This window comes from Protopterus annectens, chromosome 1.part0 (assembly GCF_019279795.1).
Source record: "Protopterus annectens isolate FY-2018-M chromosome 1.part0, PAN1.0, whole genome shotgun sequence".
Classification (NCBI taxonomy): domain Eukaryota; kingdom Metazoa; phylum Chordata; order Ceratodontiformes; family Protopteridae; genus Protopterus; species Protopterus annectens.
In genome coordinates, this window is record NC_056725.1 from 963,358,982 (window position 1) to 963,377,205 (window position 18,224).

The 18,224-nt window shown below is 44.0% G+C and overlaps 1 protein-coding gene across 3 annotated transcripts in view; it reads left to right on the forward strand.

Moving 5' to 3' along the window:
- The window catches only part of AKAP7 (A-kinase anchoring protein 7), a 1,625,267-nt gene that overhangs the window by 154,244 nt on the left and 1,452,799 nt on the right, over window positions 1-18,224 (forward strand). For all 3 annotated transcript variants that reach the window (XM_044064537.1, XM_044064536.1, XR_006363953.1), the window contains exon 4: window positions 3,594-3,730. In XM_044064537.1, coding sequence (XP_043920472.1) covers window positions 3,594-3,730 — 137 coding nt within the window. The remainder of the gene's footprint in view (window positions 1-3,593; window positions 3,731-18,224) is intronic.

The window sequence follows — 18,224 nt, forward strand, 5'->3', positions numbered from 1 at the left end:
GAAATGTTTGCAGTGACATAGAACTGATGAAGGATATTAAACTGGAACCTGAAATATTTGGCATTCCTATGTACACTGATATCCTCAATTGTTTGGCCCAGGAATGCAGCTTTTAAGTGTGACACAGTAACACAACAATAGGAAAGGTGGAGTTCAAGTATACTTGTGCACGTTTGACAGCCATGCTTAGGCTGACAGATTTCACCAGCAATTTTATGAACAGACAAGGCAGTTCTGTGTATAGAAAGGTAAAAGTCTTTCTAACTGATGTCATGCAATTCAAAACTTCTGGTTTCAAACAGGTAGCATGGATGAATGACTAAAAGTTGTTAAAGTTGTCACGATAGTCACGGTTCCATCATTATCCGCCCGACTACCCTCAAGACATAACATAGAAACTATCTATAGTTATTGGCCAGAAAGGTGGAAAGGTACAAACATGTAGTAAGGACTGTTATTTTGTCATCATTACAAACTTTCACTACATTTATCGCCAGAAATACGGCTTGGAAAAGAGCAGTTTCTCCTGCTCAGAATCTGGTTGTGATAATATGTAAGTACCTACTTTTGCAGTCAGACAAATGTTTCAGAGTATGTTTGAGTTTAGATTTAAGCAATAACCCACGTCTGGGTGTGGCTAATGCTGGATTTACCCACAGTTGGTGTGGTTTGGTCACAAGGGTGAACAAAGCCAACTGTGGGTAAATCCAGCATTGCCCACACCCAGCCGTGTGTTATTGCTATTATAAAATGACATTATTTAAGAAAACAAATACTTACTTTCCTTAAATAATTTCAATGTATAATGCCTCCGTGCTGCCCTTCCACAGTTTTCCGGTATCGTGGGGCATTTATGATGTACTGCACATGCGTAAGGGACTTGTGTTCCCATGCTTACTCAATACATCAGTGCTGTGCAGAGGTAGCAATGGAGAAAGAAAGATCTCCGTTGCTTTTTTTAAGATATCTCGCTATGTTATACGAGTTCTTCAACTCGTATAACATAGCGAGATAGCTTAAAAAAAACAGCAAATGTTCAAAATTGAGGAATAACCAGCCTTCAAAGCAATAGCCAATAAACAAAAATGAAGTCCAAGACTGTAGGAAGCACCTCACTGAAATGAAAGGCAATAAAAACACTCTATATTTTACACAGTTTCACACAGAAGATCATCATATCTTTAAAAAAAAAAGCAAATGAGATCTTCCTTTCTCTGTTGCTACCTCTGCAGAACAAAAAAAAAAGTAAAAAAAATCAGGAGATATAGTAACGGAAAAAGTCCAGGAGACCGGACCTCTTTCCGTTTGTATAGTCTCAGATTTACAACGAGCACCCTGGTTGGGCTGACCAATCATCTTGCTTGTTTTTGAATATTAATGGCCAGTCATTGTATAGGTAGCATGTGATGTGTACATTATAAATGATACACATTTATTACAGTGCTATCCTTATTGGTATTGAGCTTCAGTGGATATCTGATTCCTTTATATCTATATTAAATATGGACTATAGCTCAACAGCAATTACTTAATTTCTGAGGAAGGATCCTCACTAATTTTGCCTTTTTTTACTCTATTTCTGCATAAACATAATTGTATTTGAAGATAGGGTGTGCTTTCAGAAGGTATTTATTTGTTGTGGTAGCCCTGAAGAATTTGACACATTGCTTAAAGCAAACCAAGTAAATATGTGACATCTGTTTACTAAATATGTAGGTGCAAGGTCAATAAAATCATTGGATGCATGTGTAAGTGGCATTAAGTAGTAAGAGTACTGTAGCGTATACTTTCCTCTTAGCAGACACCATGCATCCTTCTCATCTTATCCAACTCTTGACATACTCTGAATTCCCAAGAATGTATAGAAATTGTGCTTTTTGTATGCTAGTGTTGAAAAGAAAAAATAGGTGATAAATGCTAATTTTATTTAAAAAAACATACAGTTGAAAGACAAAGATTGTAATTTAAAGTATTTGTTCTGATTATGCTCCCTAGTGCTCGTTCATATTTAAAACTGTCAGAAGGTTGAAACTAAGTATTAACATCTAAGACAAATGTATGTATGACTTATCTAAGCTGAGTTGCACAATGTGCTAATTGGTGTCATGAAGGAAAGCAACTAGTTTAGAAGTATAACATTGTTTCAAAATGTTAGGATGGTAGAAATATAGGTCAAATTTTGCAGAGATATGTGGTTATTTATGTAGTTAAATATGCTACTTCGTTTCCCTGGAGATTTAATGTTGAAGTAAACTGGATGTATTTATTGTGTTCCTAGGAAATATATGATATTTAAAAAGTTCTAATTAAAGCAAGTTTTCTTTTAATTGGAGAATCAGCGGAATAATTGCTTCTGTTAAGGTATTTAAACCTTCTGATGTTGTGTTCTGTAACTCTATTTGGAGGTGTTAATTGAAGAGTGAGTTTGCAGTAATAAACTTTTATGTGGCCAGTGAGTGTTTACATTTTTTTCTTTAGTGAAAATTTGTATTCTGAAAAATAAAGTGATGAAAAAACAGAAATTTTTAAACACGGAGTAAAAGATGGCACTAAATTGATTTGCTTGTTGAAATGGATTAAAGTGAAATCATTGTTCATTTACCAGATAGATATCTGTGCCTCATTTGGTGGAGTACCGTTTGAAGAGTACAACCATGCTTGTCTCAGACAGATTGAAGTATAAGACCTGTGGAAGTTCAGTTTAGTTGCAGGTGATGCAGAATGTTGTTGGACTTGGCCCTAGGGATGGATTTGGGTACAGAATGTAAAACTGGTCTATTTGATGGTGACGGGCTGTTCTTTTTTAAACTATACAACAATAAGGAAAATATTTGTTATCTGAGATCAAAAATGACATTGAATACCCTATTACTACAAATAATAGTATCCAACAACATATGGGCTAAGAGAGTAAGACTAGGCACACATATATTAGAAAATATGCCTAGTGGGCATTAATAGTGAGGAATTTTATAGCCAGCTTCAGAAACTGTAATACTTTTGAGACATTACAGCTACTGTGGACTCGTTAGTTACATTACAATCATGGATTCTAAAGAAGTGGGGGATCATGGGCCAGCAAGTGCTGAGTTGGAGGGCTAGGTGGAGGAATTTTTAAAACGTTAAATAGTAAAATGCTCTTACAACCAGGGCTAACCTGCTGTGTTCATTGTTATTTTTTTGCTCATTGTAGTAGTTCCTGGCACAACAGACTGCCCTTGGGTAGGGCAAAATACAATGTGTATATATAAAAAACTTCAGTGAAATGGAGTTTCCAGCTCTGATTTGCTGCTTATAGGTAAAAAGGGCAGGTCATGCAAAAAAAGTCAGGCTTCGTGTAATTGAGATAAAAATCTTGCTAGGAGCAAGTGCTGGTTCTTTTGTGAATGGCTGTGTTACCTACTTGCCCCTGTAACATCTGTCATGGTGTACACAGCAAATTCATGACACATTCCCAGTCAAGCAGTACTGTACTTTGAAATACTTACTCTGAACTGTACATCAGAAAAGTGACCACACTTTGAAACTGCATTTGCTAGACATTTTTGTAAGTTATAAGGAAACTCAAGTTATGTTCATTTTGCGTGTTGCAGTTTCTAGTACCAATGAAAAAAGCTTGAAGAAAAAGAGGAAGAGAACTGCTGAAGAGGGCGACACAGATGCTGACCAGAAGAAAAAGAAAACACAGCAGCCAAATTACTTTGTCTCCATTCCTATTACAAACCCTAAGGTACTTCTCTGCTTCTTTTTCATTTTAAAACATCTATTAACATCACATATTACATAATGACGTGTACACATTCAGTTATGAAATACAAACCAGTGCAATGATATTTTTCTTTCCATATGTGTTATGCATCTATAGTAAAAATTATTATTCAGTTTAGCTTTACATAGACTGCTCAAGTCCTGCCTTCCCTGACAACACATTCCTCATGATAAACATTATTCTTTCTGTATTGTCTCCACAGATTCTATTTGTTTTAATGATGTTTGCTCTTTCCCTTTTATAAAGATCCCAACTTCAGTTATGTTATTTCCTTTATAACTTTTAGTATTTCTGTTACAGTTAGTTCAGGTTTTGATTTCCATTTTCTAGTAACTGCTGTTTTGGCAGACAACAGAGTTAAACTTAGTAGGACCTTACTATGTCCAGACAATTCATGTTCTGTAGCCCAGCTCATCTAGAACATTTCCATAATTACATTAATTTGCTCCTTAAACATTTCTGACAAAGTACCCTGCAAGGAATTTCTAAAATCTACCAACTTGTTGTATTCTTAAAAAAACATCTTCCGAATTGTACCTGTCTTTCCTATCTCCCCTCCAGCAATTGCTGTCTGCCTGTGGAAAATTTCTGTAAAGTCTGCTCCAGGTATACAAACACTTTCATGAAAAAATTGTAAACCTTCTAGATTTTGTTGCATACTTGACAGCCATGCACGTATCCTCCCGTTGTTTCTTTGCACGTTGCATTTTCATTTCCCGATCTTTTCTAACCTCTTCCTTCTGATGCTTAAAGTTATCATGCGTTATTTTATGTACTGTATTAATTATTCCTTTGTAACTGCAGCTTTTGTTCTGTACTACTATAAACTCAACCAGAGCTAGTCTTTCATTTAACACTCCCCTAACTTTTTCTGTCTTTGCCTGTACTCTGTCAATCCGTGGTAGGAACAGGAGTCGCTGACCTGTAGTTTAAACTTCTGCTTGACTTCATCCCACTCTGTGACTCTTCTCTCCCTAGTTATTTGCTCCCAATATGTTAGTTCCTTTGCTAATTTCCTCCAGTAATTTCCAGTTCCTTCTCACCTATTTTCTTTGCCCCTTCCGTGCAGTCATCCCTATTGATAAAATTTCCTTTTTCCATTTCCATTGTTGGCCTAGTTCTCAAATTACTTCTTTTACTTTGTAAATGTAATATTCTGTATGTTTATTTTTGTTTTCCTTAAGGGCCTGCATCCAAAATCCTCCTCGCCTTATTTCGTGAACTCCCTCCTGTTGCAATATAATTTCTTTCCACTCTGATTTCTAATCTTCTGCTTGTGTTATATGTTGTTGTTCTTCTTTCGGCTTTTCCCGGTTAGGGGTCACCACAGCGGAACTCCGGTCCGCTAATGATTAGCAGTAGATTTTTTATGGGTGCCGAGGTGCCAGCTCGATGCCCAACCTTCAGAGAAGGCATGCCCATTCTACGCATGTCTTTCGAACGACACTCGACCACGGGGAGAACATGCAGACTCCACACAGAAGGCGCTCCAGCCAAGAATCAAACGGGAGAACCTCTTGCTGTGAGGCAACAACGCTACCGCTGCACCACTGCGGCTTCCGCTTGTGTTATATGTACGAGTCGTAATTGTGTAGCTCTAAAGTATCCCTTTAAAAATTGATAATTTAAACCTGTTCTGCAGGGAGAAACAGCTTATCACACTTAATTCTTACCCTCTTTTTTTCTCAAACAAATTCCCTCAAGTTGGTGTTAATTATGGTCCAGAGCTTCTCCTCTGTTTGATAAAAATATACCTGATCTATGTACAATATTAAAGGAAATAGAAACATTTTCACAGCTTGTACCATAATATGCATATCCATAGTCAGGAGCTTCAAGCTTCTCAGTTTTTATATTATCTTTTGTTAAGTCTCTTCCCATATATCCTTAGCTGCCATAATCAAATCCTTTTTAATTGAAACAGTTAAGTAGTTCATCTTATCATGTTCCTGTAAATATAGGTATTGCTTAACCAATTCATGTATGGGAACATCATTTACTGCTGTCGTCTTTGTTTTATTGTTCTTTATTTTATACCATGAAAACCTTAAACAGTCTCAAAATATTCATTTTCTGGATTTATCAAGTACAAAATAATATCATCTGCAAATAAGGCTAATTTTTTTGAGAGTCATATTAATTATACTCTTGAATGCACGAGTCCCTTACTTTCTTTGCCAGAGATTGTATGTAAAAGGTAAATAGCAAAGGAGAAAGAGGACACCTCTGCCTGTTTCCTGTCTTCAAACACAGCTTGTCAGAAGGATCCCACTTTCCTTGATTATTGCCTCTGACCCTTCATTTATCTTTCTAATTAACCCCCTTATTCTGTCAGGAAACACAAGTACTGCCATTGCCCTACTTATAAAATCCCAGCTAACTATTGTATGCCTTCTGGAGACAGTCAATTGGTGAATACTCTGGATAGAGTAGACAAGCCAAAGGATAGAGCAGAGAATTGATAATGCTTGCCACCTGCTCTGCAACAAAGATGATTCCTGTGAGACTTTACAATGGGAATGTGAAGATAAGCATATTTTAGTCCTAGGGCAACCATGAATGCCTATGTTGCTAGCATAGGCAGGAGATATTGAAGAGTTAGCATTTTGAACTTTGGAACTAGCAAGACTCTGTTTATTCTGGAAAAGTCTAAAATGAGTCTCCATGTTCCTTTTTTTCGGGAAATGAGGAAATGTCTGGAGTAAAGTCCTGTTCCCCTTTCTAGAGGAGGATCATTTCTATGGATACCTGATGCAGCAACAGATCTACTTGGGCTGAAGCCTCCTGGATTTGGTTTCTTGAAACAGAGGGAATGCCTGGAGGCTTTGGCTGAGAGGAATGTGATTGGGACTCAGGATGCAGGGAAGAATCCATTATGATGTCATATCATCAATAGCTTCTAGCATTGGAGGAATGATGAAAGTTTTATGCTGAGGGAGTTTCAAAAATTCTCCAACCCACTTCTTAGACTGAGGGTAGATGTTCTTCATGTTTCACTGTTGCAATCATCACTTGTGGGTTATCCCTGCTGGGTAGCCCTCAGTTGGCCAAAATACCAGAGTCAAGCTTTTTCCCTGCACCGAATGCTGTTGCCTGTGTACTGACGTCAGGTTGTCAGTGGTATAAAGGAGAGCAGCCGGCGATATTACATCAGTCTTTCTTGACATGGAGCCCGAAGCAAAAGCAGTTTGCATGTGTGCCGGTCGGTCATTGCCAGAGTGGAAGTTGAATCTGTCCCCATTGGGGACCTTTTTCTTGCACTAACCAATGTCCGAAAAAGTCAATAATTGTCTCCGCTGTGGAAAGCAAATACCACACCGAGACTTCCATACCTTGTGCGTTACTTGTCTAGACCCAGACCACGATGTCCCTCGTTGTCGGTTCTGCGCTTTTTTCAATTCAAGGACTATTCACCATAGAGCTGAATTTGTAGCCAGGCATTTCCAAAGTAGTTCCTATGATTACGAAATGGTATCCATCAGTCAGCAGTCTGTGGATATTCCCAAAAAATGAAAAGATAAAGAAAGGGACAGACTACACAAATGTAAGCCACAGACAACCTATCCCAGAAGTAAGTTGTTATTTCTCAGGAATTCAGTGAGGCACATTCGCAGCCCCTGATCCCCGACTCGTTTCCTTTGCAGGCCTCTACCAAGACCCTTTCGGAGTCCAGTATGCCACTGGGGAATGCTCCATCATCCAATCCCTCAGTTGTCTCTGCTTTGGTTGGGTCCGGAGCCACTACGCAGGCACCGGCTTCTGAGGAGATTCTTCGTACAACTGATTTAAGGCAAAAACCGACGTCTTTGCCTCCGACTACCGCATCCCAATGACAAATGGATTTACTAAGGTCTAAAAGCTAGACCACCCCAAAGAAAACAGTTTCTAGTTGCCATCTTACTCCTCCTCCACCGCCTCAGACTCAGTTACTGAAAATGGCGGAGGACCTCATCACTTTCATCAGGGGTAGCCATACCACTCCTTCTAAAAGAAAAAGGGATACTTCCCCTGAAGTTCACATAGAACCGGATTCTAAAATTTCAGACTACCTTGATTCAGATGAGGAACAACAACCTCTCACCACCTTTGAAGATTCTGATGCAGAGGAATCCATTCCTTCTGTCTCCCCCTGAGGATCTTTCATTTGGGGAAACCCTGCGCACTCTCAGAGAGCATTTCTACTGGGAAGCCCAAGATTATCCTCAGTCTAAGAAGAGACAAAGAGAGTCTTTAGATCTTCCTTGGCCATCCTTCCTATTCTGGACATGTTGGATTATGTTTTCAATGAATCTAGTCTCACCCATGATGCCCTACCCCCTGCTCCTAGAAAACCTGACAGGTACTACAGGGTGCCTGATTGACATAAGTATTTGTTTAAAAATCCTGCAGCAGACCCAGAGGTCATCACACAGGGGCCCAAAGGAGCCAAGGCTAGCTATCTAAAAGCCCAGTTCCCTCTGACAGGGACTCAAGAGCTCTGGACAGATGGGCTAAGAAAATGAACACCTCCACAACCTTAGCTATTAGAGCTCTTAACTGCCAGTTCCGTATGCTAAAATATCAACAGCACACCTTGGAACTTATGAAACAAAACATTTCATCTTTACTTGACACTAATACTTCCAAAGAGTTAGCAGATCTTCTGCACTCTACTTCTCAGGTAGCTAAACACTCCCTGCACTGCGGATTCGATGCCCTAGAAGCCTCAAGTAATGCCGCTATGGCAGGTTCAATCATTAGGAGGCATGCATGGCTAAAAGAACAGCCACTGCCTGATCATGTAAAATCAAAATTACTTGATGCCCCCGTGGATAAAGACCACTTGATTGGATCAAAAGCAGAGGAGGTCATCAAAAAGATGGAGGATAAAGCTAAATCTATGCAAACAGTAAAAGACTTCCTCCATGTTCAACCTCCCAGATTCAGCAGAAACTTTCCCTCTAAGAACTGTTTTTTCCCAGCCCCCAATAGACAGGTTCAAGGGAGGCCTCGCAGGGACAGACCAGTTAGAACACAAAACCAAGGCCAGCAAAGAACCAAGCAGTGGCCCTCCACCACTCCCACAGCAGGGAGTTCTAAGTCCACTCACTACTCTAAGAATGTGCAGTGACTCCCACTCCCATCCTGACCTGTCAACTCTAAACACCTTCCTAGTGGTCCCAAAATTCAAAATGCTAACTCTTCAAAAACATTTACCAATGGGGGGGCAAAAATGCATGGCTAGCCACTCTAGACCTAAAGGATGCCTACCTTCATATACCCATAAGGGAGTCATGCAGAAAATATCTACACTTCAGAGCAGGTTCACAACACTTTCAGTTCTCTGCGCTACCCTTTGGCTTATCTACGGCTCCCAGGGTCTTCACAAAATGCCTGGCCCCAGTGGTTGCCTTCTGCAGACAGCAAAATGTCCAGATTTACCCTTATCTGGACGACTGCCTAATCCAAGCAGAGAAAAAAAGAGAAGTTACTACAGGACCTGCTCTTTATACAAACAACCCTAACCTCTCTAGGCTCACTATCAACAGGAAAAAGTCAAACCTAAACCCCTCCAGGCAGATCACCTTCTTGGGCGCACTCCTGGACACAGCCTCCCAAACAGCCTTCCTCTCACCAGAAAAACAATGTTTTCTGCCAAACTTCTTTTCCCAGTTAGCTCTCAGAAAAAAAAAACTCACAGCAAGAAAAATTCTGCAAGCACTGGGTTACATGTCATCCTGCATTCTGATGATTCCCCTGGCCAGGCTGCACATGAGGAAACTCCAGTGCTACCTAAAGAACCTTTGGTGCCAACACTCTCAATCTATAAAGACCACTCCCCCCCATTCCATGCATAAGGAACGCGTTTTTTTGGTGGGCAGAGGCCTGCACTCAGAACAAGGGCCTTTCCTTCACCTACCTTCCACAAGGCCAGACTATCACCACAAATGCCTCAGACCTAGCTTGGGGTGCTCATTTAGACATCAGGTGCACCCAAGGCACTTGGAACCTCAGGCACCTTCATTGGCACATCAACTTAAAGGAAATTATGGCAGTTCACAAGGCTATCACATCCTTCCAAGACCACCTAAAACCAGGAGTCCTCCTCATAAAAACAGACAATAACACTGTCATGTGGTACATCAACAAGCAGGGGGAGGGGCACCCTCCTACCCTCTCTGCCGACTAGCCATGAGCCTCTGGCAGACAGCCTCCTCCATGAGCCTACACCTGATAGCCCAGTACATCCCAGGAGTAAACAACACCCTAGCAGATCATCTAAGCAGAAACTACTTAGAATCCCACAAGTGGAAACTCCAAAAGGGGACATTCCTCCAAATTACCCAGGCCTGGGGGGACACCAGAGGTGGACCTGTTTGCCTCACAACGCAACAATCAGCTGCACAAATTCTGCACCAGGGAGTTCCACTCCCTAGCTTGGAAAGTGGATGCTGTCTCATTCCAGTGGACCAATCTCTTCATTTATGCATCCTCCCCCACCCTTACTCCCAAGGGTACTACTCAAAATAAGGCAGGAAGCACTAAAAGCTATCCTTATAGCACCAGATTGGCCCAGGCAATATTGGTACCCCTTGCTACTCAGCCTGACCAAGGAGCCTTACAGGCCCCTGCCGTTAACTGCAGACCTTCTGACATAAGCCAGAGGGGAGATTCTGCATCCAAACCTGCACACTCTCAAGCTTTCTGTATGGCTTATCCCCCAGGGACCAGGGATAACCCACAGTTGAGCAAGCAGGTCCTAGACATTACTAAGGAAGCCAGAAGGCCCAGCACCAGGAAATCTTACTCAGAGAAATGGAAAATATTCAACTCCTGGTGCCTATCAAAAGGTCACAGCAGCTCACAGGCGTCCCTCCCACTAATTCTGGACTACCTACCGGAGCTACTTAACAAGGGCCTCTCAATTTCCTCCATTGAAATCCACGCCTCAGCCATTTCAGCACACTTTCATACTGAATAGTCTGTCTTCTCTCACCTTTTAATTAAGCAATTCCTCAGAGATGTATCTAACATTAGGCCCCCTAGAAGGGCACCCACTCCAGCCTGGGACCTGAACTATGGCTTAGAAAAACTGACATTACCTCCCTTCGAACCAGCTGCATCAGCAGACCTAAAACAACTTTCCTGGAAGACTGCCTTCCTCTTAGGTATTACTTCAGGTAGGAGGGTGTCAGAACTTCAAGCACTTATGGCCACTGAACCATTCAATGTTAAGTTGTCTATCTCGCCTTCATTCTTGCTGGATGGGTTCGGAGCCGACCTCGGCTCCGACTCGGCCACTCTAAAAGCTCGAGAGTTGGTTCCACCGGCTCGAGGCTCCCCTTATATCCCACAATGCTAGGCGAGAGTTACCTCAGATCTCGTTTGCCGCTACAGCTTCGAGGTTGGTTTTCTACCGGTTCCTGGTGAGTGCTAATTTTTCTTGTAAAAATTACTCTTTAAAACCCCTTTTAAGTTAATATTCTTACTTAGTTAGTGTAGACTAGAAAACTTTATTCCCAACCCTAAATTTTTTCCGTTTTCTTTCCCTAGAACCTTTGGTTCTTCCATTGGGCCTTTAGGCCTTCCCTTCCCTAGTGGAGTGTGTGTGTTTTTATTGTAGTTTAAATTCTAGTTTAAATTCTAGTTTTACTACTATTTTTAGTGTGTTTTCCTGACAGGGTATAACTTGTGTGTTTGTGTGCGTGTTTGTGTACACCTGTCAGTTAAAAAAATGTCCAAAGAAGCAAAGGTCTCCGGATTCAAGAAGTGTGATGCGTGCTGTCAGAAAATGTCTCTGACAGACGCTCACACTTCTTGTGTCTACTGTCTGGGGCCTTTGCACCTGCAGGACTCCTGTGCTGTGTGCCATGGCTTCAGCCCCAGGGTCCTGCAGGAAAGAAAGAATAAATTAATTCTTAGAGGCTTACTTAAGCCAGAGGATTCCCTGTCTGTTTCTTCAGGGAAGCCCTCTAAGACATCCAAGTCTTCGGCTCCAGCAACTGAGCCGAGACTTAAGGTTTCTCAACCTTTGCCTTTATCGGCTCCGGCTGGAGCCGATAAGTCTCAATCCACAGCTTCTGTGGATCCCTCGGCTCCGGCCGGAGCCGAGGTACTACAAGTTTCCGTGTCGGCTCCGACTAAACCTTCGGAGCCGACAACTAGGAAGAGGTCCAGGTCACCATCTCTTGGCTCCGTTCATTCGGCTCCAGGATCTCCCCTGCTGTCTGAACGGAGCCATAGATCTCACTCCTCTAGGTCATCGAGGTTGTCGGATCATGACCTTGAGAGGGTAGTGAGTCGACTACTCAAGTCCGAGGCACTGGCCCAGATGCTTCAGAGCCCGACTCATCAGTCGATGCCTGCCCCGGTCCATCAACTTATTCCTCCTTCGACTCCTTTGAGCTCGGAGCCGGGTCGTGTCGGAACCGAGACTGTGTTAGCGTCGGAGCCGATACAATTGTCTTCGGCTCCGTCGTCGGCTCCGTTTTCTTCTTTGGAAGAATTTCGGCGCCGGGCTTCCCTCGTCGGCTCCGAGGGGGTCAGTGGCATCGGACCCTTGTCCGACCCCCCTCTCCCTCTCGGTGCTTCGGCGCTGGTGAGTTCGGCTCCGACATCGACCTCGGAGCCATCACTGTCGGTGCCGAGGGAGGTTCTTAGCTTTTCGGAGCGGGGACCTCTGGCTCTGCCTGACGGGGGTGCATTCGAGGTCATGCGGAGTGTGCTAGAGCCTGGCTCTACTCCACAGTCGGCTCCGTCCGCCCCTCCATCTATGCTGCCTCAGGATAAGTCGACTCACTCCCTCATCCCGGACCGCAGAGAGCCAGCTCCTCAGGAGCCCCCTGTGGGGATTTCATCCTCTTCCGAGGCCTCTCCTGATTTGGCAGAAGAGCCCCCTCGGAAGAGGAAGTGTAAGAGGAAACACATTGACTCACCCGAGTCTATCACGTCAGACACAGATCTGGATGATTCTGAGGGTTCCCCCCGTTCCCCTTCTGAAGATGTCTCATTTGCAGACATTCTGGAGATCCTGAAACAGAGGGGAAATTGGCCTGCCCTCAACCCTTCAGAGGACGAATCTGTGTACCTTGAGGCGTTTGGCTCTCGTCCTTCCACCTCCTGGGTGTCCCCCTGACCCCCTCATGCAGGTGGTTGCTAAGAAGGCATGGACGGCTCCTGATTCAGTGGACCCCACTCCCAGGAGACCCTCTAAGTTCATCACAGCTCCATCAGACAAGCAATTTTTATCAAAAGGAGTTTCTGTGGATGCTATGGTGGTAGCTGCTGCCACAAAGAAGGAACTGGCTGATCCTTCAGTACCTGTCCATCCACCTAACAAGGAATCTAGGTCCATGGATAGGTACGGGAAGCGGATGTTCTCCTCAGCGACATTTACAATGCGTTCGCTGAACTACCTATGCCATTTCACTCGTCTTCAAAGGGACTTGATCAAGGAAGCCAGTGAAATGTTAAAGGATCCTACAGCTGCGGGTTTCCAAGAAAAAATGAACACGCAGCTGGCTACCCTTAATTCCATATCCAACTCCTCCATGCGCCTCCTCTCTTATGCGGCCGATGGAGCGAGCAGAGCCGCAGGGACAGGTGTAGCCTTACGTAGGCACGCCTGGATGCGGCTATGTAATTTTGCGGACCCTTTCAAGACGTCTTTCACGAACTCCCCTTTTGATGGATCATCTCTCTTTGGTCCTCAAGTGAAAGACACCCTGACTAGGTGCGAGACTGATGGCAAGACCCTTTCTGCCGTCGGAGTCCGTTTTTCGACTCCTTCTAGGCCTTACCCCAAAGGCCAGAAGAGTGGGAAGATGTGGTTCCGTAAACAATCTCAAGGGGCTTCGCCTGACGCACAGAGTCATTTTCCTGCCAAAGGCAGAGGTAGGAATAACAATGGTAGACGTCGCCCTAGGGGCAGGGGGGGTCCGCAAAACCAGGGCAATCGGGAAGCCTTCCCTGACAAGCCCTTTCAGCATCCCTGAGGTGTTGCCCGACTGCCCATCTTCGGAGGCAGTCGGGGGAAGATTGTCACTGTACCCAGAAGCCTGGCTATCCCTGACTCAAGACAAATGGGTACAGTCCATCATTTCCGAAGGCTATTCTATCCCCTTTCTTCGTTTTCCAAATCAATCAAAAAAATCCCTTCCAGATGTTCCACCCGCTCAAAGGGATATAGCAGCTTTGGAAATTTCAAAGCTGCTTGCAAAAAGAGCAATTCAGTCAGTGCCAGCAGACCAACAAGGATCCGGAATCTACTCAAGGTTCTTTTTAGTTCCAAAGAAAACAGGGGACTGGAGACCGATTTTGGATCTCAGTGTCTTGAACAAATCAGTCAAGAAAACAAGATTTCGGATGGTCACGCTGCAATCCATTCTTCCCCTTTTGGGCAAGGGAAACTGGATGTGCTCTATAGACCTTCGGGATGCGTACTATCACATAAAAATGAACAGACGGCTCGAAGATTCCTCCGCTTCAGGCTGGGAACCAGTCATTTTCAGTTCAGGGCCCTGCCCTTTGGTCTCACCACTGCCCCGGTGTTTACCAAATGCATGGCAGTGGTAGCTTCTCACCTGAGACGACAAGGATTCCAGGTGTTTCCATATTTGGACGACTGGCTTCTCACAGCTCCCACCAAGCATCTCCTTCTGATGGCCAGAGATTATACCTTTCGCGTTTGTCAAAAACTGGGTATTTCAATAAACTGCGAAAAGTCTGTTTTGTCGCCTTGTCGTACTATTACCTACATAGGGCCAAATTTAGATACTATAAACATGTCTGCAAGGCTAACGAACCAAAGGATATCAGACATTCACAAATTGGTGTCACTTCTTCTCAACAACAACAGAGTCAAAGCCAGGTTAGTTCTAAAGGTATTGGGAATCATGGCAGCGGCCATACCTCTCCTTCCATTGGCCAGATACCACATGCGGATCCTTCAGTGGATGCTTTTTACTCAATGGTCATACCAGGAACTTCCAATGTCTCACACCATTATGATCACGCAAGCCTACAAACAGCATCTCATGTGGTGGATCTCTTCCCCCCAGCTCCTGGCGGGAAGACCTTTTGTTCCACCTCCTCCGGTTGCTACTCTGACAACGGATGCCTCCTGGAGCGGGTGGGGGGGGGCATTATCAGGGCAGGACAGTCCAGGGCACATGGCAACCAAACGAATGCCACTTGCACATAAATGTTCTGGAGATGAGAGCAGTGCTTTTAGCGTTGCAAGCCCTTCAAGACTCTCTTCCCTTGGGAACGATTGCAATCCAGACAGACAATATGTCTGTAGTGTGGTACATCAACAAACAAGGCGGAACCAGATCATACCCCCTGTGTCGAGAAGCACTCAGACTGTGGCAATGGGCGATTTCTTCTCAGCGTTTTCTGATAGCAACGCACATCCCGGGAAGTCCAATCACATTGCGGACAAGTTGAGCAGAGCTATACTCATGCCTCACGAGTGGTCTCTGAAAGACTCTGTAGTGAGAGAAATCTTTCTCAAGTGGGGTCAGCCTTGCTGCGATCTTTTTGCTACTCCCCAAAACAGCAAGTGCAGAGAATATTTCACTCTATTCCCTTTACCAGGCCAACCCAGCAGGGGCGCTCTAGTCCAAGTTTGGCCCCGGGGACTTCTGTATGCATTTCCTCCTTTCCCACTAATCTCTCAAGTAATACAGAAAGCTATCGCTCAGAAGGCCTCATTGATCCTCATTGCTCCTTACTGGCCTCGACAAGTGTGGTTCCCCTTTCTACATCAATTTCTTTTGGAGCGACCGTGGAATCTGGACCTAGTTCCAGATCTTTTGATCCACCAGTCGGGTCAGTTTCATCGCTCCCTCCCCTCTCTGAACCTCACTGCTTGGTTCCTCCAATTCCAACCGTAGCCAGGCTTCCTCAATTATCTCACTCTGTTAGAGATATATTGATAGCTTCCCATAAATCTTCCACTCGAAGATTTATTTGAGTAAGTGGAAGCGCTTCATATTGGGCACAAGGAAAGGACATAGATCCTTTCACCGCTTCCATCCAACTAGTCCTTGATTTTTTAGCTGAACTCTTCCATGCAGGTTCATCTCCATCTACTCTTAAGGTTCAATTGGCAGCCATTTCCAACTTTCATGTCGGTATTTCTGAATCTGCCTTAATGTCCCACAAACTTTGCAAAGCCTTTTTGAAGGGAGTTTTTCTTCTCAGACCTCCTATAAGAAATCCTCCTTCCCCTTGGGACCTAAATTTAGTTCTTGCTTCCTTGATTCTTTCCCCTTTCGAACCTGCAGCTTCATGTTCCTTGAAATTGTTATCATGGAAAACTCTCTTTCTGGTGGCTATTACATCAGCCAGAAGAGTTTCAGAACTTCAAGCACTCAGTTGCCGTCCTCCTTACCTTTTGTTCCATAAGGACAGAGTCTCCTTGCGAACTAATCCGTCTTTTTTGCCTAAAGTGGTTTCAACATCAAATCTAAACCAAAGCATTGACCTACCTGTCTTTTTTCCAGAATATTCAAATAGGTCTGAACAAAAGTTACACTTCCTGGATGTTCATCGTCAATTAAGGTACTACTTGGATAGAACTAAACAATTCAGAAAATCTGATCAGTTGTTTGTCTCCTATGCGGAAAGCAGAAAGGGACTTTCAGTTTCAAAGGTATCATTATCCAGATGGCTAACATCTTTGATTTCCCTGGTATATGAAATTAGACAACAAAGATTGCCTAGTAAGCCTAAGGCCCATTCCACCAGAGCTTTGGCTACTTCTTTAGCCTTCCAAGACAGACTGCCTATTGACACCATTTGTGCAGCGGCTACTTGGGCTACTCCTCACACCTTTATTTCTCATTATAAGTTGGATTTAGCTTCTAGGCATAGAGCTAACTTTGGTTCCACTGTTCTCAGGAGTCTGTTCCGTTAGGCCACCCGGGACAAGGTGCTAGGGGCGTCCCATCCAGCAAGAATGAAGGCGAGATAGACAACTTAACATATAGAAGTTATGTTCTTACCATAACGTTCCATGTTAGTTGTCTTCTTCTCGCCTTCTTCTTGCGTCCCACCCTCCTTCCCCCTGGCCTGGACAGACCTAGAGGAGTTGTGATCGTGACCTCTCTTTCTACCACCTTTTTTTTTAGTCATATGCTATTTTTGCATATTTCTTGGTTCAGGATGTAGGTCACCCTTCTTTCCTCCTGTTGTTAGAGGTGGACTCTGTTTTTACGGTTATACTGTTACTGTTATAAGCTGGGGTTAGCTTACAAACGAGATCTGAGGTAACTCTCGCCTAGCATTGTGGGATATAAGGGGAGCCTCGAGCCGGTGGAACCAACTCTCGAGCTTTTAGAGTGGCAGTCGGGCCGAGGTCGGCTCCCGAACCCATCCAGCAAGAACTGAGCAGGCAGATGACCTCTCCTCGGATGAAGCCTCTGGGGATTCTGAGCATTCTGATACTCAAGATGAACCCTTCCAGGCCTACGAGGACTCTGATGCTGAGGAATCAATTCCCTCTGCCTCCCCTCCAGAGGATTTCTCATTTGTGGAAGTTCTGCATTCCATGAGGGAACATTTTACAATGGCAGGGGCAGGAATTCTCTGACTCCAGGAAAAGGCTTCGTACCTTCCTCAAGCTTCCCCAGCACAGACCTTTGGCTATCCCTCCAGTTATGGATGTTTTGGATGATGTTTTCTCTGACTCCAGTGCCAACCCTGATTCTCTTCCTCCTGCTCCTGTCAAGCCGGACAGATATTATAGGGTCCCTGACACTCACAAGCACCTTTTTAAGGCCCACTCTGTGGATCTAGAAACTATTTCACAGGGCCCCAAGGGAGTGGCTTCCTCCTCTGCCAAAAACCCACTACCAGCTGACAGAGAAGCAAGGTCCCTGGAGAGATGGGGTAAAAAAGTATATACCTCTACTACCCTAGCAATGAGGTCTCTTAACTGCCTTTTTCACATGTTTCAGTACCAAGATTTTCTCCTGGATGATTTATAGAAAAAGTTAGCCTCTCCTGAGCCTATTGATAAAAAGGCACTGCAGGATCATATACATAACACTCAGCAGGTTAATAACCATTTTCTGCAGTGTGGTTATGATGCACTGGAAGCTTCATGTAGGGCAGCTGTGACTGGGGCTGTGATACGTAGACATGCTTGGTTGAAGGATCATTCTTTGCCTGACCATGTTAAAGTAAAGTTACTGGATGCACCTTTGGAAAAACAAAAGCTTTTTGGTGCTACTGCATAAGATGTATTGAAATCCATAGAGGAAAAAGCAAAGTCAGTACAGACAGTCAAGGATTTCCTTCAGGTTCAGCCACCCAGATTCAGCAGAAACTGGCCCTCAAAGAATTGGTCCTTCCGCGGCTCTGACAAGTTTCAAAGGGGAAAAAGCAGAGGTGCCAGGGTAGAGGGCAATACCGAGGATCTTACAGGGCCGCCACTGGCAACCTCCAAATCAAAGAAGTGGCGCAGACA